Here is a 23,325-nt window from a genome sequence, read left to right on the forward strand (position 1 = left end):
AACTCCTTCTGTTGATATATAATTGTGTTCAATGCACGTTCACGCCGGACACCTCGATAACAATAGCTACGGGGCATCCACCAAGTAAAACTTTGTTCTTCTCCTGTTCTCAATCCTTTATTCAGAAAGTATATATACATATATAAGACTTTCTACCCTCTACTTCCAACTTCTTAGAATCGCCTTACCAGTCCAACAGATTACTGACTATCAATTGTCTCAGCAATAAGTAATCTCACAATATTGTGACACGGGCTAATACCAACATCAACAATGGCAAGCAACAGATTGCCTGATGAAATCAGGAGTCTCATATGCGGCTATGTCAGCGATGATCTTACAACCATCTTGTCACTACGCCGAGCTTCCAGGTCATGGGCAGCCGCCGGTCTGGAAGAACTCATTTTACCAACGTTCCGAATTTGGCGCTACCGACATGACGTGAACCGACTTATGAGAATCAGAGCGCATCCAACGCTACGTGTCATTGCAGCTTGTAAGATTAAGAAGATCTCACTGATGGACACAGGATACGACCTCCGAGCTCTCCGGGGGCTTGCTATGGAACTTTATACAACAGACGACAAAGAACCGGCGTTCCAGGAGCTTGAGAGGCATATTACACAGCGAGATACTGATATCAAGCTTTGGGAAGATACGGATCTTCTGGTAGACTCCCTCAAGGTAGTACCCAGCGTCCACACAATCAGGATTTTTCATGCCTCGCCATTTAACAATAGGTATTTAACTAACCTATATGAGTGGTATTTCGACCGCTGTATAGTCGATCCAGGCAAACAACTCCGGGATATCCTATGGGCTGCAGAAGCTGCCAATCTGCCTATTCGACACCTCAAGCATCAATGGCTGCCACCGGCTTTCTTCCGGCGTGTCAATACGGGTGCGAGCATGTATCCCCCGTTTTTTTGTGACATCCAGACGGCTATGGGGAGTCTGAGCTCACTCCACCTAGCGATAAATGAGGACGATAGTGTTCCGACTTTCTTGACCAAAGCCCGTGCCAGGCGATTATTCTGCCGGCTAATAGAGTCAGCTCCTAACCTAGAAGAGCTCTCTCTAGACTTCAAGATCGGTATGGGGCCAGTACCATGCACTGAGCTCTTACCAACCAAGATGCACAAGTTGCATACGCTTTTAATACACTTGTGGCATATGGACCTTAATTCCGTACTTGAATTCGTTAGGTCCCGTTATCCTCAGCTGAAACGCCTATCACTCAGTAAAATATCCATGCTCGAGTCGAATACTTCCTGGATAGAATGTTTTACAAAGGTCAAGTCAGCTTTAGGACCTAACATAGAAAAGTTCCAGCTGGCTGCTCGCCTGTACGGTAGTGGTGGATTTTTCCATCTGCCCCTAATATATGACACCAAACATGACTGGAAACCCCGCAACTATATACTTGACCCGGATCCCCGCTGCCATTTTGGACCTGAAAGAATAGCGCTAGCAAAGCGTATTGAAGATTTTGTCCTTAGAGATGCTCCCTTCCCTCACAAGGACGATTTTCGATAAATGTCTAAAAGGGAAGCAGCTCGAGAGAGGGCGGATAGACGGAGGGCAGCTCCCCCTTTACCTCTTGTCAAGGTAGATATGTACAATCCCTTTGTTCTCTAACTGGAAAGACCTTTCAGCTTTCCCCTTCCATCACCGCGTGGATGATCAACCCGGTCCCAAGCTCTTAGTCACCCCCATTTATATTTCTTTTGTTTCGGATTTTCAAGGTATTGTGTTTCTACTACAACGTGCTTTCAAGAGCCCCTTCTTATTAAAGAAATTGAAGCCGTTGAGCTACAGGCATATCAATTGGACTTAAGCAAGCAACGACAGCACAATGAGAAAGCTTAGGGGGGATGAGCTTTGCAATTTGGATACATCGAAACTATTCAGTAATACATAAATAAAGACTAATATGCCTTTTTAGGAACGGTAAGTGACAACATATGATTTATAACTAACCAATTGTTATCTTCTAGTTACAGTATTTGTATAATTTTTTGGTTCGGCAAAAGTGACTGAAAGACCTCAGGATAACGTATCCTGATTATGGATACGAGAACTTTCGTGGTTACTATTTTAACACTTTTGGAGTCAGGGTGGGATTCTTGTAATATTCTACTCAACAACAAGTTAATATGATCTCACACTAATCATTCGTATTCGTCATGAGCCATATTACGTATACCTCCGTTTTATTAACGTGGCATGTCTAATTAAAGAAATCAGCAGCGTGGGGCTTCTCAGATTTCACGATCTTAGCAGCCTGTGTTGCCAAATCTTCATGCACAGAGCCAGCCGAGGATCTTTTCCTTTTTCTCTCTATCTCATCAAACTCTAGCCTCTGCCTCTCAATGTCCTTCAAGAAACTCAAGAGCTCCTCTGCAATCATCTCTTTCGCTTTCTTTTGCCCAAAGACGTTGTTAACCTGTCCTACTTTACCAGTAATGCGCGGGTCCCCCGAGAAGTAGGCATATCCATCCCAAAGAGAGACGCTCTCTTGTGCTTTCGTTAGCTCGTACCTTGGCATGTCAAAACCTAACCGGGTACAAAGGTCAGGAACCTGACTGGCAAATGTTTTGGGTTTATCCTCTGATGCAGTTCCAGTAGCTTTGGATTTGGCAGGTTCAGCTTGGGGGACTTTGGGGAATTTCACAGAGCCATCCGCGGGCATAAATCCATTTCCGATAAGCCAATCAATGGCTCTCTTAGAGGCATAATGCTTGGCAGTCTTCTTATTGCCAAATGAGACTGAACTACCACCAAAAGTTAGGGGGGTTTCGCGGATGGTGACTGTGCACGTGAACCGCGGGGTGCTCTCTGTTATTGTATTTTCGGTGTATGTCAACCCCTCGAGTGGTGGATGAGAACTGCGGTACTCTAGAGAGTGTTAATCAACGGATTCAAATTTAGAATGCCATTCTTACCATTTAATTTGCCAATCCAATTTGTATCACCAATCGCCTCCAGCGCACGTGCTTCAGCAGTAAGGGCCTCGATGTCAACTACACGTTTTTGCTTCTTTCCAAGAGGTTGCGTTTTAGGAGGTGGTTTGCTCGCTAGAAGTACTGCTTCTCTCTCATCTCCTTCCTTTATGAAGTCGTCCATGGTCTGAAATTGAGGTCCCCCATGATTTTTGCTTGAGGAGACTGGCTCTTCGGCGCTATGCTCCATCTTGATTGCGGGCCCGGAATCGAGTACGATTTTGTGCTTACTTAGCAATGTAACGCAATGCAAGTAAGTCAATACAATATAAAGTACAGAGTAGAAGGTTTTGCTACAAACGAAAGGAACAAGGCTTCGTCAAGGTGAGATTTTGTGGATTGGAGGTGAATCAAGAGACGCAGGTTTAGGTAAGCCACAGCGATAAAGGTTTAGTCACGTGTAGGAGCTCAAGAACATATTGCAAAGGGTCGTGGGGTTTAGAGTGAATTTTGAAGGAATATACTCGCTAGGCAACAAGTATAACTTGCAAAGGGTATCATGATAATCAACATTTCGGAATCTTCGAGGTCCAGCGTATGAGCCAGCTAGTGCTAGTCCTCAAAGAAACCACCCTCACTCTCCTCACCCTCTGTGTCATCCCTCTGGTGACTTTCAGAGGCCCCAAATATGGCATTCTTCTCAAATCCAATGGATTTATTTTTCTTGGTGCCTCCTTCCTGAGCACGAAGTTGACCTCTCCTTTCCCTACGATTGAGTCCCGACATGTCTGGCGTAGAAGTAGGATCTGGTTTAGGCCTTGAGGGGCGCATCTCTAGTGGTCTTGACATGAACTGTTTGGTAACCCGGTTTCTCAATTCATCTAGAGTCCCCTCTTCCATACGTTTCTCCACTTCTGCCCATAGAGGAGGTTTTGGCGGATTCTCGGCTACCTTGGGAGCCTCTTCCTCATCGGCTGTAGCCTTCTTGTGGGGGTAAAGACCGCAATATGGTTCACTGAGTGGGCAGTATTGGGTGTAGTTTAGATCGACTTCGGCTTCGTGCATCTGTGTCTTCAAATCCTTCACTTCGTCTTCGGACTGAGCTTCTAATAACTGTTTGCGCAACCGCTTCACGGCCCTGCCGGCCTTCTGTCGCTCTGTAAATAGCCAAGTTAGAATATCACCGGGGAAATAAATATCAATGTATGCAACATACCGAAAAATCGGACCATTTGATACCTCTTGACCATTTTTTGCTTCATCTTCTCAGTTTCTGCAGCCGCCAACTCTCGATGACAAGCCGCAACGGCACGCTCATCTTCTACTCTCACATTTGCGGGCAGGTCTTCTGCACGCTCAAGCCTCCTCGACGCATCGCGCAACCGTTTTTTGATAGCGTTAACGCTCGACGCGTGCACTTGCTTCCTGTTCATGTGTGCGGGGGGTTCGGTCCTGCGGGGCTTCTTGGATGGTTTGCGTTTTGGCGTACTGCCGTAGACCTGGAATTGGCGTGATTCATGGACAGCTTCTTGAGGCTCAAACTCCTCGTGCGTCCGTTTCCCAGCCATGGTGTGTTGATTTCTGGCACTTTCCAAACAGATCGTGTCACGCTTTGAGAGTTTTGTTGCGGAGAGTGTTAAGTCTGGAGTGTTTACGGACGATTATACTTTTTTCGCGATAACGTTGGAACTTTCGCGGATAAGCTAGCGGCCGCATCGACCACCACCCGCGCTCGGCCCATCGGTCCTGGACTGCACTGAAGCTCGATCTCAAGGGTGCAAGTCGCAGCGGGGAGTAAAGGAGCCTCTGGCCACCTCGTTTTCTTGTCTTTGCGTACAATTTCGTCACAAATGGCCGCCAACTCTTTTTCATATTGTATACTATGGTCGGCCAGCTACACATAACACCTGATCTCTGCGTAAAAGAGATCGGGGACGGCCTTTTGGCCCATAATCATAATTGACCGACGCCCTAGAACGTTAATCCGGCCTGCCAGCCAGTTCAGTATAATCAAACCAGTCGGAGCAGTACCTGCGAGGAAAGATTCAGTTTTATTTTGGGATCAGTGGAAGGAAAGTTAGCCCCCTGACCCTAGGATCTCTGTGGCCATTGCACCCCTTCTGGCATCATGGAGAGAAACGAGGGGATTGTGAGATGGTCACCCAATCCTTCCCGGGACCAGTTTATGGTGATCAACCTAAATGCTAGGGCTGTTCAGTTATTTGAAGCCAAAGGACATGCCCAGCCTGGGAAGTTTGACTACCAGAGGATTTCCAAGCACCATGACATACCACCTCTTAACACCTATGATTGGTCTCCAGCAATTCCAGGACTAGTGGTTGTAGGAACATCTCACGGCGAAGTCTCCCTCCTACGAGTTGATGACGACTCAAATGCATCGCTCACGCTCCCCTTAAAGCTTCAACGATCTTGTCAATCGGTGGCTTTCAACACTACTGGGTTATTGGCGGTTGGGCTAGACAGGATCCGTAATGATTCTTGCCTACAGATTTGGGATATCAACCAGCGACTAGCGGACTGGGATTCGGCGAAGCCTGGTTGGGGCCAGCTCTCTATGAATGTTGATCCAAAGAAGAAGCTAGAGGGAAGCGTATCTGTCACGAGCATCAGATTCTTCGAAGATCAGCCCCAAACCCTCGTAGTAGGAGTTAAAAACCAGAGCGTCCGTGTGCATGATTTGCGAGGTTTGTCTTCCCGCTCATATATTCCGAGCGCAATAGCTGATAGCGTTAGATCCGAACTCTGGTGTTATATCATTCCAAACCCGATGCAATAACAACCTCTCAATTGACTTTGCGGACCCCAACTATTTTGCATCCTCGTCATTAGACCACCCGGGAGTGGTTGTCTGGGATCGCCGCGTGTCCGGCCGTTCGGTTGCATCTCCAATGTATCTTGAATCCATTGATCAGGAGGAGATACCTTGGGGAGCGGCCCTAAAACTGGATCGCGCAATTGAGACGGAGCAAAATGTCAATATCAGAACACTACGATTCTGCCGAGAACATCGTGGTACATTAGGCGTTCTCTCATCTGCCGGCCAACTTCAAGTGTTTAAGACAAACAAGGAATATGTGGAACCAGGCTCCTCGAACGATGTCAGTGTTGGGCCAGAATTATTAGAAGTCAGAAAGTCATTTGACCTGGAATATCCTTGTTTCGACCCGAATCACAAAAAGAGACCCGAGGATCGTATTATCTCCTTCGACTGGCTCAATCTTGGATCTCCTGATCTAGACCCTAGAGTTGTTGCATTGAGAGCAAACGGAAGTTTTGAAATCTTACAGACTCCAGCATCCACCCATGACCAGCTTTCACAGTTAGTTCCGTGGAAAATACCTCAACGCGGTAAGTTCCACTGACTCTCTGGCATTGTATGCCGCGTTTACTTATATTTCACTAGTGGGTGACCCTTACATAACTCTAATGGATTTCGCCGATCCAAGTGAACGAGAAGAAGTACTTGGGCCCTTGTTTGCCGCTGCAGCAAAAGCCAACGTTCCTGTTTTTGGGCCAGATAGGTTTGCTCAGCCAGAAACAAAGGCAAAGCTAAACGCTGCGATCAAAAAAATAGTGCATTCAAAGGAGGACCCCGTGGTCAACCTACTCGCGTCAATAGAATCAGATATTGCGCTATCCTTGAACAACCTCGGGTTGAACAAGTCTTCAGAAGAACAAATTCCGAAGCTTGGCCTTCAAGCCGTGGCAAATAAGAAGGAAGCCACGGAATCCTCAACGATAGTTAACAAATTTCATACGAGTAGGGAGCTACATGACATGTCACACTATTCAGTGTTGAGCTGTATTCCGAGGACAAAGCCCAACAGCGAGCTGTTTCACAATGTTATGCTCCGCCGTGCTGTGGATGGCTACCTGTTTGATTGTAAGAAGAACATGGCGGTCGTGGCGAATGACAAGTGGCTGCAAGGTGTATGGGAATGGATTGCATGTAAGTTTCGATTATCAGTTACAAGTTCTATTCAAACATACTAACCTTCCATTATTAGATGCAGAGGATTCTGCCAATGATGATGGAATGGTATCGGCGCCGCTTGACCTAAGTTACATGGGCGTCTATACTATATGGATGAATATACTTGGTAAGTTTGACTATGGTCTGTTAAATGTACGCCTTACTAAATATGGGCAGGGGACAAAACGAAGTCTCGCCTCATAGATAGCTCAATCGTTCCCGACACAAGTCAGTGGGAACGACTGATTGCAAATATCAACAAGCACGCTGGGCGCCCAGACTTTGATTGTTTGGCAACAGAGAAACCACATCACCGAGTTCTATGCCTTGCAGTCTGTGGCCTTCTCAAGTCTCCTATGGAGCTTGAGGAAGATTTACAGGAGCTGGTGAAACAGCGTAAATTTACAACTGCAGCTGCTTGGGCGCTCTTTGAAGGCATTCCAAGGCGGGCTGTTGATATTCTGAAAAGCGGCGGTACAAACCTTCTATTCGTCGCAATGGCACTTGACATTAAAATCAAGAGCAATACTGCCTTAGATCTTGACAAGAGCGAGTGGAGCAAAGCTCTGGAAAACCACCCTCAGATGGCGGATGACCCATACTTGCGAGCCATATATGGCTATATCACAACTGGAGACTGGGCAGCAATCGCGGATGAGGCGTCCCTCCCACTCCGTGATCGAGTTGGAGTAGCACTTCGGAATTTCGACGATGCTAAACTCACTGACTGGCTGACGAAGCAGATGGAAGAGGCAATTCACACTGGCGATATAGAAGGGATTGTCTTGGCAGGTATAACTGATGATATGGTCGATATCCTTGCTAAATATGTCGAAAAGTTTATGGATTACCAGACCGCAATACTCATCATGTCAATATGCTATCCTCGGTATATCCAAGACATCCGCTGCGACGCATGGCGCAAGAATTATCAGGACTTCTTACAACGCCATAAGCAATACATCTTGCGAGTCAAGTTCGAACAACAGTCCACAATTAAGAGTCGCCTTCGAGATGGCACAGCAGCCATCAAACCGCCACCAAGACAAGTCACCATTCGCTGTTTGAACTGCGACGCCCAATCAACTAATGACCTCTCCAATTCCGGCGAAGCACCACACTCCGCTCCAGGACCCTCGACCACGATCCGCGACACTCGCAATCCTCTCATGGCCTCAGGTATAAATGCCGGTCTCTGCTGTCCTCGATGTGGTTCCCACCTCTCACGCTGCGCTGTTTGCATGGAATATGTTGGCGTTCCTCGATCAGACCGGCCTGGGCTCTCTCACGACCCTGCTATTCGCCGAATGGCAAATTTCCCCACCTTCTGCCTTACTTGCAAGCATGTTATGCATATGGATCACTCAGTGGCTTGGTTTGGACGTCATGTTGAGTGTCCAGTTCCCGAGTGCCGCTGTCAGTGCAACGAGCAACCTGTCCGTTAACAATATTGTTTGGAGGATGGATTATACAGGTGGGGCCGGTTTTGATTGAACGAAAGCTGATGCAGCTTTCGTATTACTCGTCGAGTTTTAAGTTTAGGGAACGATACAGTCTGCATTGGTGGCGTAAGATGGAAGGGCACAACCTCTATGTACCACCACTTATCTATAGTGATTCACATCTAGGCTATGGAATTAGATTAATAAATCAGTTTTGTCCGTCCAATTTAACGTTATAATACTCAGCTCTTGCCATGTCCTTTAGATGAAGCTCTCAAAACGGATCTCGCCAGGTATGTCTACAAATGGTAACTTCTATCCAGAAATCTAACCTCATTCCAGTATCTTTTCGATAGAAAGGACCCAATTCTATATTTTTGGTCACTTGCTCAACCTTTTCTCCCGGATAAAAAGCGAGACAGCCAACCCCCCACAAACAACTCCAATCGATAATCCAAACGCATTGCTAACGGCGCCTTGGTAGCACTTTCGCACAACATCTCTGAGACTAGGTTCCAACAGTTTAATATAATCCAAACTTTCTCTTACCCCCTCTACAATCTGATCCGCCTCCTTTCCACTCTTCAAAGCTGCCCGCAACTTGGTTCTTAGGCTCTGTTGCACCACCGTCGCCGACAGACTGACGCCTATCACGCTGCCCAACGAGCGGAATAGGTACGTACAAGCTGTAGCTATCGCCTGATCCGCCGGATTTGAGTTCGCAAGCACGCTGAGAAGCGACGTAGTTATTACGGCCCCGCTTCCGAAAGCAGAAATGCTGAGCCCAATAATGAGTCCCCAAGAGAAGTTGAAGAGGGGGCCCGAGCATATAAAGATGATGGTAGTGCCTATGAGACTTATGACGACGCAGAAGATCGTGAGGGCGTAATATTTCCCAGTCTTCTGCATGTATTTGCCGCTGACCAGTGATCCAGAGACGGAGCAAATCAAGATGGGAATAAAGCGGACGCCAGCAACCGTTGCTGAGAGGCCGTCGACTGCTTGCAGGTAGAGTGGAATATAGAAGACGGATCCCATGTGTGCCGCAAAAGCGAAGAAGTTACTGAGATAGCTGGCGACAAGGGAGCGGTGGAAAATTATGTGGCCTGGGGCGAAGGGATGCGAGGCGACTTTCATCTCGATGAAAATGAATAGTGCAAAGAGAGGGATAGAGGCGCTGCCGCTTGCAATTGTGAGAGTCGAAGTCCAAGAGACGTTGCTGCCGCGATCTAGGCCGAGCAGGAGACAGAATACCGCGAGTATGAGAGTGAAGGCGCCGAGGAAGTCGATCCGGCGGAGTTTCTCTAGCCAGTGAGACTGATCGGTTTTTGGGAGGTCGAGCAGGGGATATACTGCTATTGAAGCTAAGATGCACAGAGGAAATTGCCCTAGGAATATCCTGCATAGTTCAGCATTATATATGAGGCATGAGGAGGCGGAACCTACCATCTCCATCCAACTGAATCCGCGAGAATACCGCCGAGAGGAGCACCAATGGATGCACCTAACGTATACACAAGGTTTATGTATCCCTGCCAAGTGCCTCTGTTCCTCAAAGGCACGATATCACTAAGCAAGATGCTCGCAACTGTAGTCATGCCCCCTCCTCCAATACCTATGTTCCCGTTAAGAATAACACGCACCAGAAGGGTATCAACTTGCCCTCTAGGAAGGAGAATGGCTGAGAACCAACTTACCAGCAAAGGCTCTCGCACCAACAAGCTCCTCCAGATTCCTGGCAAGTCCACAGAACAAGCATCCAATTCCAAAAATCGAGTAAGCAAATAAAAGCGCAGCTCTACGCCCGAATATATCACTCAGCTTGCCATACAGCGGCTGGAAACTCGTGAGAGTGAGGAAGTATCTACTCCAATTAGCGTTGTCCATGCATTTCTCTATCCCAATATCCAGTCCGTTTAAAGATGAAATTCAAAGAGAAGGGGAATTTTTAACTCACGCAGTCGCAATCCAACTAGTATTATTCAACGCATTTAAATCACTCCCCATACGTGCATAGCTACTAACCACCAGCGTCTGGTCTGCGCTACTCAGAAATACCTATTTTCGCAAACACGGATCAGCTCCATCACGTCGTCGCCCAAAGACCAATATCATATTGCAAATCATTACAAAATAGCACCAATGTAGAAAGAAACAACAAGTTTACTCCCAGCGTAAATGAAACTATGGATACATACCCCAATACAAATAGCGGGAAACAGCAAATGCATTTTCTGCATCACTTCCGCATTACCCTCAAACAGTGGGTTTTCCGCCTCCTCCACCGCCCCTATTTCCTCATCCGTATCGGCATCGTCGTCTCTAATCTTGGTTCCCTTTATGGAGCCATTGGCACTGAGGATGCTGTCTGGTGTTATTGCGCCAACATCGCGTTGCGAAATCGGTGTAATTTTCCCACGTAATAGCGAAGTCCTTTCGGTCGGTTCCTCCAATGGAGCTGTCATGGTAGTTTTTTGAGGTCACGATGGTGAGACTAACATGAAGAATTAAGTGCGAAGCATTAAGCTTTATTAATTGTATTTATTTGTAAGTGGGAGGTGGGGACGATGATCACCTAAGTGCGGGCCTGAGCGGAATTCCTCCCCTGTAAGTGCTGGTTGCGTGCTATGCCACCGTTATTTCATGTTCACTAAGCATCGCCGAACCTCAGTTTTAATCCCCAAAAAGTATGGATAGGATCCTATTCCGGGCTGAATATAGGAATCGCTTTGAGACTGATATTTAAGCGTCAGAATTTTAATAATTCCCTCTTAATTTTGATCTGTGCACCGCCTAATAGCAAGACTCCTGAATATAATAAATCATAAATCAATAGTTCATGCGATACATCAATTTCCGCTCCTTTTGCAAAGTTTCAACAAAAATGCCACCCAGCCTATTAATTCACTCCCTGGAGAAGGGGGCTCTAGCCACCTTTTTTCGCCCAACAAAATAATTACATCCTCCTCGTGATAAAGTAAGTAGCTTTAGTTGCTACCACTATCTGTACCAGTGCCATTTGCCTTGAACAACACTCGTACACCTCTGCTTTCCTTACTTGGCTGCGGCAGAAACATGTCATGTTTCAATGCAACATCCCGCTCGAAGTCCATATCTACCAGTTCCATGTTATCGTATCGGGTGAATATTGTGGCTATTGTAAGGATAATTTCGGCTTTTGCCAAACTGTGTAATCACATTATTAGAGGTCAAATTCAAGATTTGAAATCCAAAAAAGTCATTTGGCAAGGAAAGCAAGCGGGAAGTACATAATTGAGATACATACCCCATGCCAATGCACTGTCTTGAGCCCTTTGAGAAGGAAACCATATAGCGCTCCAGAGCCTTCCCACCATCAGGCTGGTCCGACCAGCGCTCGGGAGTGAAACTGTGGGAATCTGGAAATATTTGCTCATTATGATGCATACAAATCGCTGACATTGAAATCGGGGTCTGTTGGAGTGAGAATTTTAGTAAACCCGGGTTTGACGTCGAATGGAATGGGACTTACGCCGGCAGGAATTACTAAATCCTGCAATTTTAAATCCTCTGTGGGTGCGATACGGGTAAGGCGAGTGGTTGTCCCGTACGATAATCTTAGGATATAATTAGCTATCTATGCATCGCAGCTGCGAAAGATATATAGGGTGTTACCTCAAGCCTTCAAGTACAACACCAGTCTATTAAATGATGTTAGCCGACAATCGAGCAATGAATAGAAGTGTGAAATCATACAAGGTATGGAAGGCTTTGCAACTCGACCAAACTCAAAGGTGAATCCTTGTCCTTGGACGCTGCCTTCAATTCGTTTTTCAATTTTAACAGCTTCGATGGATTTTCCAACAAATAGTAGGTGGTAAGGGTTAGCACGAGAGCGACGGTATCGGCGCCGGCTCCGAGCACGTTCTGACCTTCCTGCCAGAGATTCTCGAGCTGCTTCTCTTTGGGTGGCATGTCGCTATCCAGAAGCTGATGAAATATGGTACGTGGAGCTTCTAATTCGGTTGGGTCCTGTTTGCGATTTTCTTCCAAAATATCCTCAACTATGTTTTTGATTTTCTGCCCTGAATTAGAATAAAATTGCTACTTGGAATTGGAAAGACCTACGCGCTGCATGTGCAGCACTAAAACAAGTGCAGGATTCAAAGTTCCCACGATGACATCAGGAAGTGATTTGAAAATTGGCAGAAGCCAAGGAAACTGCTTGGTCCATTTCGACATTGCGGCAGTGTTTTGAGTTGTATGCCACCACCAAGGATTGAAATCAGGGCTGTCTAGATGATTCCAACTATAGTTCAGTGCAAATGATGTGATCACGTCAGTTGTCAAGCACATATAGACTATACGCATAGGCATAGCCCCAAGGTCGGCTTTCCTGTACTGATCAATCCTCTCGCATAATTTGGCAAGGTTGGCCCTGATGACAGGCTCAAACTGGAGGATAGAAGCCGGCTGGAAAAACGGATTGAGTGCACGCCGACGAACGCGATGAAGATAATGTGACACAGTACCAAAGCCTGTTTTACCTGTCCCGAATTGTGCCGTATAATATTCATGTTTATCTCGGACTGCAGTCCCTGCAAATACCACATGATAGAACTCCCCGTCTGGATCATCAACATGAATTCTATATTAAGTCAGCATTCTCGTTTTCCGTGGCTCGTGAGATAGGGAACATTTCATTAGGAAGCTAGGAAGCGAAACCCCGTAGTGGTATCTAGAGTTTCGTGGGTTAAAAGTAAATGACTGCTTACTCAAATGGGTTGATTCTGACGACGGGACCTAATGTAGGTGAGCAAATTGGTATTAAATACTCAGGCAGAAAGGTAGGATACCGTATTGCTCGTGCCATTCTCGAATCTTGAAGGAGAACTGGCCCCTCTGAATTACTTCATAGTAGAACTCGTACCAAAGTGTGGCAGCAGCGAGTTTCGAACCAGGGAACTTAGACAGAGGGCTCAAATAGAGTCGGAATATAACAAGTGAAGCCCAGTAAACGACGAGCAAGCAAACAAGAAGCAGGACGGGAGAGACATCAAGGCCGGAGATGAAAAAATAAAGCATCTGGATATGTATATAAAGGTATATGAGAAATACTTCGGTCGGTTCGAAGAACACAGAAATACAAGACGAAGTGGAAGGGGATACCTTGTTAGTTAAGAGCGAAACAAGCAAGTAAAATGTACCTTGGGGGTCAGTTGATCAGTTGATCAGTCGAGTGGGCATCGCTACAAGGCCCCTGGGTTGTAAATAGAATAAAACGACCTTGAAATGGCCATTGGCTAGCCTCCACCCAAGATGTTGGTGGATGTTAGTTTTCGGGAAGCTGTTGGACAATGATTCGCTTATCCGCTGCCACACCTCGGAAACGATAATCATGCTGTGATGAAACACGCCTCTTTTCCTGTTCAGGACAAAATAAAACGCCATATGCGAAAGTTTATATATAGTGATGCGACGGGTTTAACAATTCCTACAGATAGCTTTTGATCAAGAAAGAGTTGGGGAGACGATGCTGGTCGCTTTGACCTTCAGGGGATGCTTGGCGAGTGATAATCCGTGAGATTAGGTTGTCGATCTTTACGTAGTACGTACACTACTTCCAGAACTATTGACTGGGTTATCGAGAATCAAAAGCAACTTCATAAATACTTAAATCAATAGGGGAAGCACCTGCATGAGCCTTATATAGCGCTCGAGGCGCGCAAGCCGACTGTACTGTACACGTTAGCGCGAGTTGCCCCTTTTCGCTTGCCCGAGTGGAAGGAGCGATGAGCAAACACAACACCACGGGTAAACAAACCACCCAAATGGCCTTCAAGCGAAAAAGGACGATAAAAGAAGCAAAAGAGCCCACAATTTTGAAGTAGACATGTAGCGGAGCTCGAAAAAAGATTAAAAATAAACATATATATAAAACAAATTCTAAAAAAAAGTTACCCCCAATCCGGTCCTCATGTGGTCACAGACGCTGCTCTCGCCTACTACCATCGTTCTTAGCCCAAGATAACAGCTCTCTCCCACTCCCGTAGTGTTCTACGAGGCCCCTAGTAATAACTGATGAATTTCGGTTTTACCCTACGTTCAGCTCAGCTACACTTCAGGGATGTGCGGGGTAGGACACGAACCTGCCTAGCAGTGGAACCGATGGTTGTGTTGAGACACTGCCACTGAGCCACGAGTGCTCAGCTTGTTCACTTAATGGGATAAAGTCTTAAATTGAATTATATTGACAGTATCAGGTTTGGCGAGGAGGGAAGGTGCATGGCTGCGAGTTTGTGACCGTTGAAACTCTAATGGCACTTGCCTTGAAGAGCGACCGCTACCGTCACCGCCTGCCCTACGAAAGACCATGCTAGGACCGCTCATTATGGGCAACATCCGCTTTCTTCGAATAGCTTTCTAGGAAGGTGCGTTACCGCTCGTTCGTTTCAAAAGCGAATCGCAAAGAAGCCCAACCCCGACCCATAATTGAACAATGATAACGCTATTGACATTACTCGAAGTTGCCTTTTTTACTAGCTCAATACATTGAAGACATTCATACAAGTCTTAGCCTGGACATAAAAGGGAGGGCTAGCTGAAGACAGACGCAAAGATATCTTAAACACGGAGCCATCCACTTGCCACAAAGAGAAATAACAATGTAGGATCCAGCGTCAATGGAGCGTAATGGAACATCAACTTTACCTCGACCTTGGTCACTAGATAGGTCGTGGTAGCATGGCATGCTGTGTAACATTTGCTATTCTGATAGCTAAATATATGATGGTCCCATCCTGGATATGTATTCATATATCCCGAAGCACCCCCCCATTCCAATACGCCTTGCAACCCAATATATTGCGGAGCCAGACACTCATTTATATGCTCCAGAACCCCGGTATCAAACCCGACCAAACGCCTTCCCATGCCCCCAGGCCTCAGCCCAAACCTACTTACCTTACATGGCATCCTGCCCTATAGCCTCATCAACAACTTCCCTCCTGCCTCCCGTCTCCACAACGACTTTCTTAACATCCTCCCTCAACTCCGGCATAGCCCTCGCCATTTCCGCAGCAAGCACATCCCTAAAATCGCCAAACGCCTCTATCTTCCCCTTCATAAGCTGATTCCCCCTCCTAGCCAACTCGACAAACTCTCGCGTGTAGATATCCGGGTTGCGGCCATTATCGACGTAGTTGATGAGCTCGGGCGGGATACTAGGGAGGTTGACGGGCGGTCGTGAGGAGTCTGGGCGCGAGGCGCTGGGTCTGGCCGTGTCGTAGATTTTTTGAAGGTCAGTTGCGAGCGTGTTTCTTTGCGAACTGGTTAGCACTAATTCGGATATAGTATGGGCTAAGGTTGAAACTGCAGACGTACAGTTGATTCGCAAGCACACTGCCTGAGGGCTTTCCGGCTACGTCGTAGGCGTGGACTTGGACCATGACATGGTAGAGGTCCTGGATGACTTCTTTGAGCTGTTCTGTCCTTGAATTTTAGCGATGTTCGTTTATTCGGGACATTGGATTGGGCTTACTTTCGACCACATCGTGGTCGGATTGACCCAAAGGCGCCATGACTACTTCACCGTGGTCTCTAGAATGGAGGGACACGGATTGTATTAAGTGATGGCTCTGAGGTCGAGATAAGGTTGCGATTGCTGGGCTACTACTGCACTATTTTTCGGCAAATTCCCTGCTTTGTCAAAGCGTTGGTCTGGGACGTGGTGGGGTCACGGCCTCTCGTTCAATGACACTTACGGAGGTAGGTAATTTGTGACGCGAATCCTTCCGATCATGGCTCAAAATGTAACGATATATTAATAAAGAGAGCAGGATGGGATTCTATTTTAAATCTTTTTTTTATTGGTATGGATTCCTTGCGAAACTACTATTGAGTCATAAACGAGCAAATAAGTTGCTACACAATTGTTATAAACACCATAATCCATACAATAACGAAAATCTGTACCCGCCGTAGTGGCAATAATGAACGATTTTATCAAATTCAGAAGGTCGTGAACGAACAGAATGGGCGAATGCCATTCATCCCTTCATAGCATCGATATCCGCAGTGTAACCAGAACCAGGTACTCAACGCCAACCTTGCCTAACTCAAAAACACCCTAAGATAACGCCCCGACACCAACCATTCAAGAGTGGGTAATGCAACAAAGATTTTTAAATCGTCACCCGTTGTAATAATTTCCTAGCGCCTACTTTCGCATCTTTGGTCGAGCAAGCATATTGAGACGACTAAGGCTCAGGCCGCCCTTCTTTTTGGTCGGGCTCGTAAGTCTTGATTTTGGCGTCATTTTCTCCGCCTGAATTCTGGGGGCCATAAGCATCGCGCCTTCTGCCGCCTGAGCTTTCTGCTTCTTGGGAGAACGTTGGAATTCATCGTCTCTCTCATCATCTGACTCGACATGTTTGCGCTTCTTATTTAGCATCCCATGAGGCAAGGCAGGGAGTGGCTCGGAATTTTCCTTGTTACCTCCTGGGAAGGTGCCTGGCATTGCGGAACGAGCTAAACTCTGACGTACTTGACGTACGCTAGCCTGGCCGGAATATGATCCGAAGCCTTTAGGAGACGATCCGAAATCAATGGTGTGGTCGCTACGGAAAGTAAATGTGCTAGGGACAGATGGTGGTGGGCGTTGGGGGGACACAGTGCGAGAAGGGTCGGGAAGCGCGCCAACACCTGCGAGGGACGGGTATTCCACTTCACGGGATCGTTTGGAAACATTCGGGTGGGAACCTAGGGATGGATATTGCACTTTGTCCTCAACCGGCTCCGTTGCGCTGAACTGTGTCGTCTTGGCACGAAGATTGGCCTTGGAAGTCGAGCGAGGTATTCCGGATTTCATGGGTGATGGCGAGTTCTGAATGTTTGCGGCACGGTTTATAGTATCGGGTGTGAAGTTGACATGCTTGACGCTCTTGGAGCCATCAGGCCCGCCAGGAGTTTTGGGAAGTGCGGGTAGCGCCTTTTCGAAAGCTGGCTTGCTAGGGCTTCTGAGCAGAGACGATGCCGTAACAGTAGGTTTCTTTACGCTTGCGCTAACTTGTCGGAGAATAGATCTAGCACGTTCGAATCTACCCGGACTGCGCAGCAAGCTTTTTGGTACAGAGCGGGGAAATCCACTGAGATTATTGGTGGTCGCAGATTTGGTAAGACGACGAGGCGTGTTGGTGAGGCATGGCTTTGATGGAGATCTTGACAAAGTGGGGATTTGGGTACCAGGGCGCTTGGCACTGGCGGCTCGAGCTAGAGAGGCCTGGGTAGGTGTGGTGATCGACTCAAGGAAGTTTGACGAGCGTGGGCGGTCCGGAGTCGACACTTTGGCGGTGTTGCCTCTAGAAACCGGTCGAGCAGACGAAGTATCATCGGTGATACCCTTTCGTGAACGCTTGGATGGTGCAGTATTCTCCAATCGTTCTGTACGGCCCGAGTTCTCGGCGACGTGAAGATCCTTGGCAGAGATATCCTCCCGCTCGTCCAGTTTTGCTCGAGACTGTGTCCGCTTGAGATTCTTTGCGGGCGACGGGAACCGATCAGGTTGAGCTCTGAAAGAAGACGCATGCCCAGCAATCGAATCCATCTTCTTGAACTCCGCCATATGTACATCGCTGTATCGACCAACCTTGCCTTTGGGTTGTGCGATCTTGCGGCCACCGACACCAGTATCCTCTTCTTCGCCTCGACGCTTACGCTCCTCCTTTTCGGCTGCGAGCTTGGTCTTAATTCGTAAAGCTTCTTCCCGCAGTTCATCCATCATTCGCTGAGCCTCAGGGCCGAGTTGAGGGATAGGACGAGCAAACCGAAAATCAAAAGCAGATGAGATTCCAGATTTCGAAGGGGTATGCTGTGTGATTCCAGAGGGCTGGCCATTGGTAGTTGGCTTAATATCCGTGAATCCGAGTCTCAAACCAGAGTCCGGTTCTTTGGCAGTACTTTGGTGAGCCTTGCTTGGATGCATATCTTCCAGCGACGGCTTTGGACGGGCGGCAGTTGCGGGCGTTCGAGGAACGGAGGGGGAGGAGAGAATGGCATTAAGATTGGGCTGTGGCTTGCTATTTGGAGATTCATCGTGTTCGATGAGAGAGTCAGGGCGGCTTGAGTTAGAGCTCGTGGGCTAAGTAATGATACAGTCAGTTAGTGAAGAGAGATCCTTTGTATTTCTAATGTTTACATACCTTTGGCGTGGCAGTACTGCCCCGAAGTCGAGACGAGCGACGCCGAGGAGGCGACATGGTGAATTCGATATGGTTACAGCTCGGCTATGGTCGTAAGGGAGTGTTTGAGGGCGTTGGACCTAGCAATGGAATGCAGTGGTGATGGTCAAGGTTATTACGACTCTCAGTGGGTGGAGCTCACTGAGGTCATTTGTTTACTTTCGCCAAACCCCTTGTTGTTCGCGTATCCTAGGACTGTTGACTGGATTAAAAATTATCCGACTCGACCCCCACTATACACTCGGCAGCCGAAGTTTTCCCGGATGCTTCACAGCCGAGTCGTTCTGGTTGTGAACATGCAGCATGAACATGTACCAAGTACGAAGTACTACGAAGCACATACTTTATCGAAGCCTGCATGGCGTTTCGCCTAGTTCTTTTGGTTTATCTTCGGCCATTGATCATTGTCCGGATTATGGGGATTGTGACCGTACCCGTACCGGGGCTATGGGTTGTCACTTATTATCCGGGTTAGCAATCGACGGGCGAGCAAACGACATTTGGTGTGCGACCAAGAATCACAACTCCTTCCCCCTTACTTTTAGCCCATTCCGTCTCCCCTCTTTTCAATTTCAATAATACAGTACTTGTATGCAGGATTTGCTGGAAACAGCAGTACTATACACTGCTGCTGCACATGCGGAAGCTATGCGCTCCAACCGGCTCGGATCAAACTGAGTTGTCTTGCGCAAAATCCGTCAAGGACGACTTAAATCAGGATGTTTTTAAGGTAGGTACTGTACATGTATCTCCTTATCAGCCATCGATCTACTAAATACAAAGGACCGTTGTTATAACTGAGGTAACAAAAGCTAGCTACAGTACCTGGGTACTATGTACGTACGGTACAGCCTTACAGAAATTAGCCGGTTGAAAGGTTAAAGCAGAAGAGGAAGGACTTTCTGGAAACAGACTAAATAATGCCCCGAGGAGATGATGGGATGACCTCTTGGGGTTTGAGTCGTGAGACTTGAGCGATCTGCAACCACAATCCACAACCCCATGGACCGTGCAAGCGAAGATATTTTGGGCTGATTGATGGCGTAGGGATGTCTGGATGATGTTGCATTATTATTGCTTGACCAGAGAGGGGTCGAAACTGGCCCACTAAACAAGAGGCCGCAAGCGCAAGTTGCACCCTGCGGAGCTCGAGCCTCGCGCTGCAAAGTGAACGAAACAATGCCAAAAAAAATAGTTTGGCCGCCGCTTTGCCCGGGAATGGTACGGAGCACTATGTGGCTTGAAGGCTTTGAAGTTCGAACACAGTTTCAATGTACCGGATCTAGTCAGTTTGCGACACTCTAAAGGTTCGAGTGGCAGTTCAATTCAATAATCGCCATAGCAATAACCCGTACGGAGTAGGGGACTTTGAGACGACATCATGCCATATACAGCTGGTCTTGTTCATGGCTACGAAGTATCCTCACCACCAGACACCACAGCGTTGCCCGCTCCAAGCAGCGAAAACCTCCAGAGGACAGGTGACCCGCTAGCTCGGAAACTCGGAAATGGCCGTGCTGCTCTCTGTGCGCAGTGCAATCAGCATCATCAATATTCAGCACATGGTGGCGTCTGGGGGCCGAGTAATGGCTTGCATCAAGGTGCAATGCATGGCCCAGGAGATAAGTCCGCACAGTCCAGGCGTGGTGCAACAGCTGGTGTTTAAAACTACTGAGTGCTACGTGCTCAGTAGTCCGGAGATACAGCCACTTGGCATCGAGCGGGGGACCACCAGACCGGCCAGCGAAAAAGCAAATCCATGGGATACCCAGATTCTAATAACTCTATTCAACGTTGGCAGACTCGCAGCACGGCGCAAGAAATGGGGAGCTTCCAAGAATGCAAAGCCATGTGCGACGGGATCGTTGCCATACCTTTCCCCGTTCCCGTTCCCCTCCTATTGAATCCCACCCGGCACTGCCAGCAGCAAAGCATCCCTGATTTGCTTCCTTGGGGCATCATCATCCTTGAGCCATGGAGCACCATGACATAGCGCGAACCATCGACCCTTTGCGACTGGCCATCAGCGCCGACTCCCCGAGCCTCTCGCCAACTGCAACGGTGGAAAATTCTTCGCGACACACGCCGCTCGCCGACCCTTCGGTTTTCCTTTCCCCCAGCATTGTCCTGATCCAAGTGGGGGGCCACGGGGGAACCGCCGTCGAAATGGAAGCGATGGAGGCCACTATGTGACTACTCTCCGTGGCAGCCACACAAACCAAAATACCTCTCCGTTTTGCGGAGAGGCCAATTAATCGCCGACCAGCCTTAGCATGCCTAGCATCACGTTGTGGTGCGTTTCTGGACAGTGTTTTTCCCGCTCTAGGCCAGGAAGTGAGGCTTTAACGCCACTCCACGGCGCACTCGTCAGGACAAGAGTCAGGGCGGCCAGGACCCCCAGGGCTGCGGCAGTGGTGGATGGTGGATGGTGCAGGGTGGTTGTGAACTCGTCGACGACGACGACGACAACGAGGACGAGGACGAGGAGGAGTGTGAAAGGGAGCTAGAGATATAGGTAGTGCATTGTCTACCCACTGTCTACCTGCCCCCGAGTTGCCGACGGGGCTCCGTAAAATGCTCTTTGTACTGCGTACTCTACGAGTCCTCTACTTCCTCTTCCTGCCACCACTACTTTGTTGCCCGCTTGAGGCACCAACTCTGCAACTTAGTACTGTCTAATAAGTCTAAGACTTGAAGGGAGAGTAGACAACGCTAACCTAGCATGCAGTAGTACTTTGCAGCCGGTAACTTCTTCTTGCTACGAAGTCAAGCCCCCGTAAAGCCAAGGCCCAGGACGTCGTAAACCCACCCCGACAGCGCTACTCGAGCCACAACCCACCGCCGGCGCCGTGCCTCCTATTCGCTGCCACCGGTCCCTTTCCGCGCTCCCAAGAGGGGGGGCACTTGCAGAATTCAAATACCCTCTCACACCTGCTTCCAGTTTTCATGACCAATTCCTCCTCCATTCTATTACTCTATTGTTTTCACTCTATTCATCCTGCTCCTGCTTCCCCAGAGGCCGTCCACCAGCCTCCATCTCTCCCCTAGCCCTATGTTCCTGGTCCCAGGTACCGGGTCCCCGACTACCGGGTTCGCAGCATAGACGCCCCGCGCCCCGGAAAAGCTCCATCTGATGCGCCGCATGCCATCGCCACTTGCCTGAGTAGCCACGCATCTACCACCGGTTTGATTCGCGCCTCTGCAGCAACTGTGTAGAGTGAGTGTTGAGGTAGTTGCACAGCGTGGTGGCCTTCTTGTCTGTCGTCGCGGCGTCGTGCTGGCTTTGTCCAGGTGGGATGCCATTTGATACCGCATACTCTAGCTCCGAAAGAAATGGCAGACAGCATGTCGATCGATAAAAAGGAACCTCCTCGGGAAGGCTCAGAGGACTCCATGGACCTCAACTCGCCAACCCCAGAGGCGGAGGCGGGTGCACCTCAAGAAAACGTTACCCAGCAGAAAAGGAAGGGCGGCCGGAAGCCTGTAAGTTTTGCCGGGTCCATATCCAACCATGTGGATGGCGGTGCTGATGTGTAACATAGATCTATGCTACTTCAGAAGAGCGCAAGCAGCGCAACCGCCAGGCGCAAGCAGCTTTTAGGGAGCGCCGGACAGAGTACATCAAGCAATTGGAGGAAACGATCCGCGTCCATGAGACCAACCTCCATAGCTTGCAGACTGCGCATCGCAGCGCTGCGGATGAATGTCTCATGCTGAGATACAAAAACTCTCTTCTAGAACGGATATTATTGGAAAAAGGTAATGAATAATAGGCCCGGTAACCTGCGAACTTGTCAATTGTATTTACTGACCGACTCTTACAGGCATCGATGTTCAAGCCGAGTTGCGCGCGAAGACTGGAAGCCCTCACCTTGGCCCAACGCACATGGCCCCGAATATAGCACAGGCACCAACAGTTCAGCGCGCTATCATGAATAGGCACCATCAGGCAAGACGATCGCAATCCAGCATCGCTCCTAAACTCGAGCCGGGTGCGCCCCTTCAGTCTCCACAAGCACGGCCAACCCCATCGTCCCATTCCTCTTCACCAACCTCCAATTCGCCAGGATTCCACAACCCAGGAGTTCTGACTCCACCTGCTACCGAATCCCAGATGCAATTTCAACAGCAGCAGCAACAGCGCCTACAACCGATTAAGCCCCAGGCCCCGCACGCACTGCCAGCAAAGAATGGAGGAGTAGGGAACACTGGAGGAGGACCTGCTCTGGCACCGAAGGCGCCAGGACCCAGTGATACAAGTGCCCCGGGAGGCACGTCGGCAGCTCCATCATTCTTCGGGGATTTCCAGAATCACATTGAGCATATTAAGCAACTCGGCAAGCTGACCCGCCCCTTCTGTTTTTCCTTTCAATAGAGCTATGTTCGTCCTAGATTAATTCCGTGAGTACAGAACAGGAGTACGACGCCCAAGCCGATATGGTCGAAGACCAAGACCCAGCCGATTCCGGGCCCGGCCCATACCCCGAACCACTCCCTCCAACACAGCACCATATGAACCAACACCAGATCCTGAACCCGCAACCGCCACCGCACGCGCTTGGCCACCAAGGGACTGGCAACCCTCAAACCTTCGGTTCGATGACTCAACTACTAGACCCTTACGACCCCATGCTCGATATGGACCCATTCGGACTGTCCGCCTCGATGCAGTTCCCGTCTTCCTTTCCTTTTGATACGAGCTCGATGAGATAAAAAAGCATTTGATACCC

At 48.5% G+C, this 23,325-nt stretch overlaps 10 protein-coding genes across 10 annotated transcripts; 4 read left to right on the plus strand and 6 right to left on the minus strand.

Annotated features, from left to right (window-relative positions):
* Positions 1 to 273: 273 nt before the first annotated feature.
* BP5553_00589 (uncharacterized protein) lies at positions 274 to 1,536 on the plus strand (the record flags this gene model as incomplete). The annotated part of the gene is made up of 1 exon (XM_032009212.1): positions 274 to 1,536. The coding sequence occupies one exon, from the start codon at positions 274 to 276 to the stop codon at positions 1,534 to 1,536; it is 1,263 nt and encodes a 420-aa protein (XP_031873266.1).
* Positions 1,537 to 2,230: 694 nt separating this feature from the next.
* On the minus strand, positions 2,231 to 3,192 carry BP5553_00590 (uncharacterized protein; the record flags this gene model as incomplete). Its single annotated transcript, XM_032009213.1, has 2 exons — positions 2,231 to 2,898; positions 2,946 to 3,192. 2 exons carry the CDS (start codon positions 3,190 to 3,192, stop codon positions 2,231 to 2,233), a joined length of 915 nt encoding a protein of 304 aa, XP_031873267.1.
* A 362-nt stretch (positions 3,193 to 3,554) lies between these two features.
* BP5553_00591 (Uncharacterized protein) lies at positions 3,555 to 4,510 on the minus strand (the record flags this gene model as incomplete). Its single annotated transcript, XM_032009214.1, has 2 exons — positions 3,555 to 4,099; positions 4,159 to 4,510. The coding sequence occupies 2 exons, from the start codon at positions 4,508 to 4,510 to the stop codon at positions 3,555 to 3,557; spliced, it is 897 nt and encodes a 298-aa protein (XP_031873268.1).
* A 560-nt stretch (positions 4,511 to 5,070) lies between these two features.
* BP5553_00592 (WD40 repeat-like protein) lies at positions 5,071 to 8,381 on the plus strand (the record flags this gene model as incomplete). The annotated part of the gene is made up of 5 exons (XM_032009215.1): positions 5,071 to 5,647; positions 5,697 to 6,311; positions 6,367 to 6,912; positions 6,971 to 7,063; positions 7,114 to 8,381. The coding sequence occupies 5 exons, from the start codon at positions 5,071 to 5,073 to the stop codon at positions 8,379 to 8,381; spliced, it is 3,099 nt and encodes a 1,032-aa protein (XP_031873269.1).
* A 378-nt stretch (positions 8,382 to 8,759) lies between these two features.
* On the minus strand, positions 8,760 to 10,843 carry BP5553_00593 (MFS general substrate transporter; the record flags this gene model as incomplete). Its single annotated transcript, XM_032009216.1, has 5 exons — positions 8,760 to 9,777; positions 9,825 to 9,993; positions 10,076 to 10,242; positions 10,336 to 10,436; positions 10,577 to 10,843. The coding sequence occupies 5 exons, from the start codon at positions 10,841 to 10,843 to the stop codon at positions 8,760 to 8,762; spliced, it is 1,722 nt and encodes a 573-aa protein (XP_031873270.1).
* Positions 10,844 to 11,365: 522 nt separating this feature from the next.
* BP5553_00594 (Cytochrome P450) lies at positions 11,366 to 13,442 on the minus strand (the record flags this gene model as incomplete). Its single annotated transcript, XM_032009217.1, has 8 exons — positions 11,366 to 11,564; positions 11,665 to 11,831; positions 11,890 to 11,974; positions 12,033 to 12,058; positions 12,114 to 12,437; positions 12,486 to 13,005; positions 13,133 to 13,160; positions 13,214 to 13,442. 8 exons carry the CDS (start codon positions 13,440 to 13,442, stop codon positions 11,366 to 11,368), a joined length of 1,578 nt encoding a protein of 525 aa, XP_031873271.1.
* A 1,879-nt stretch (positions 13,443 to 15,321) lies between these two features.
* Positions 15,322 to 15,937, minus strand: BP5553_00595 (Uncharacterized protein; the record flags this gene model as incomplete). Its single annotated transcript, XM_032009218.1, has 3 exons — positions 15,322 to 15,676; positions 15,741 to 15,843; positions 15,898 to 15,937. 3 exons carry the CDS (start codon positions 15,935 to 15,937, stop codon positions 15,322 to 15,324), a joined length of 498 nt encoding a protein of 165 aa, XP_031873272.1.
* A 638-nt stretch (positions 15,938 to 16,575) lies between these two features.
* BP5553_00596 (Uncharacterized protein) lies at positions 16,576 to 18,613 on the minus strand (the record flags this gene model as incomplete). The annotated part of the gene is made up of 2 exons (XM_032009219.1): positions 16,576 to 18,495; positions 18,557 to 18,613. The coding sequence occupies 2 exons, from the start codon at positions 18,611 to 18,613 to the stop codon at positions 16,576 to 16,578; spliced, it is 1,977 nt and encodes a 658-aa protein (XP_031873273.1).
* A 1,363-nt stretch (positions 18,614 to 19,976) lies between these two features.
* Positions 19,977 to 20,788, plus strand: BP5553_00597 (uncharacterized protein; the record flags this gene model as incomplete). Its single annotated transcript, XM_032009220.1, has 3 exons — positions 19,977 to 20,230; positions 20,289 to 20,446; positions 20,589 to 20,788. 3 exons carry the CDS (start codon positions 19,977 to 19,979, stop codon positions 20,786 to 20,788), a joined length of 612 nt encoding a protein of 203 aa, XP_031873274.1.
* A 1,140-nt stretch (positions 20,789 to 21,928) lies between these two features.
* Positions 21,929 to 23,308, plus strand: BP5553_00598 (Uncharacterized protein; the record flags this gene model as incomplete). Its single annotated transcript, XM_032009221.1, has 4 exons — positions 21,929 to 22,078; positions 22,138 to 22,354; positions 22,420 to 22,845; positions 23,007 to 23,308. 4 exons carry the CDS (start codon positions 21,929 to 21,931, stop codon positions 23,306 to 23,308), a joined length of 1,095 nt encoding a protein of 364 aa, XP_031873275.1.
* Between the last annotated feature and the right edge of the window lie 17 nt (positions 23,309 to 23,325).

Source organism: Venustampulla echinocandica, assembly GCF_003357145.1.
Source record: "Venustampulla echinocandica strain BP 5553 chromosome Unknown scaffold_0, whole genome shotgun sequence".
Classification (NCBI taxonomy): Eukaryota; Fungi; Ascomycota; class Leotiomycetes; order Helotiales; family Pleuroascaceae; genus Venustampulla; species Venustampulla echinocandica.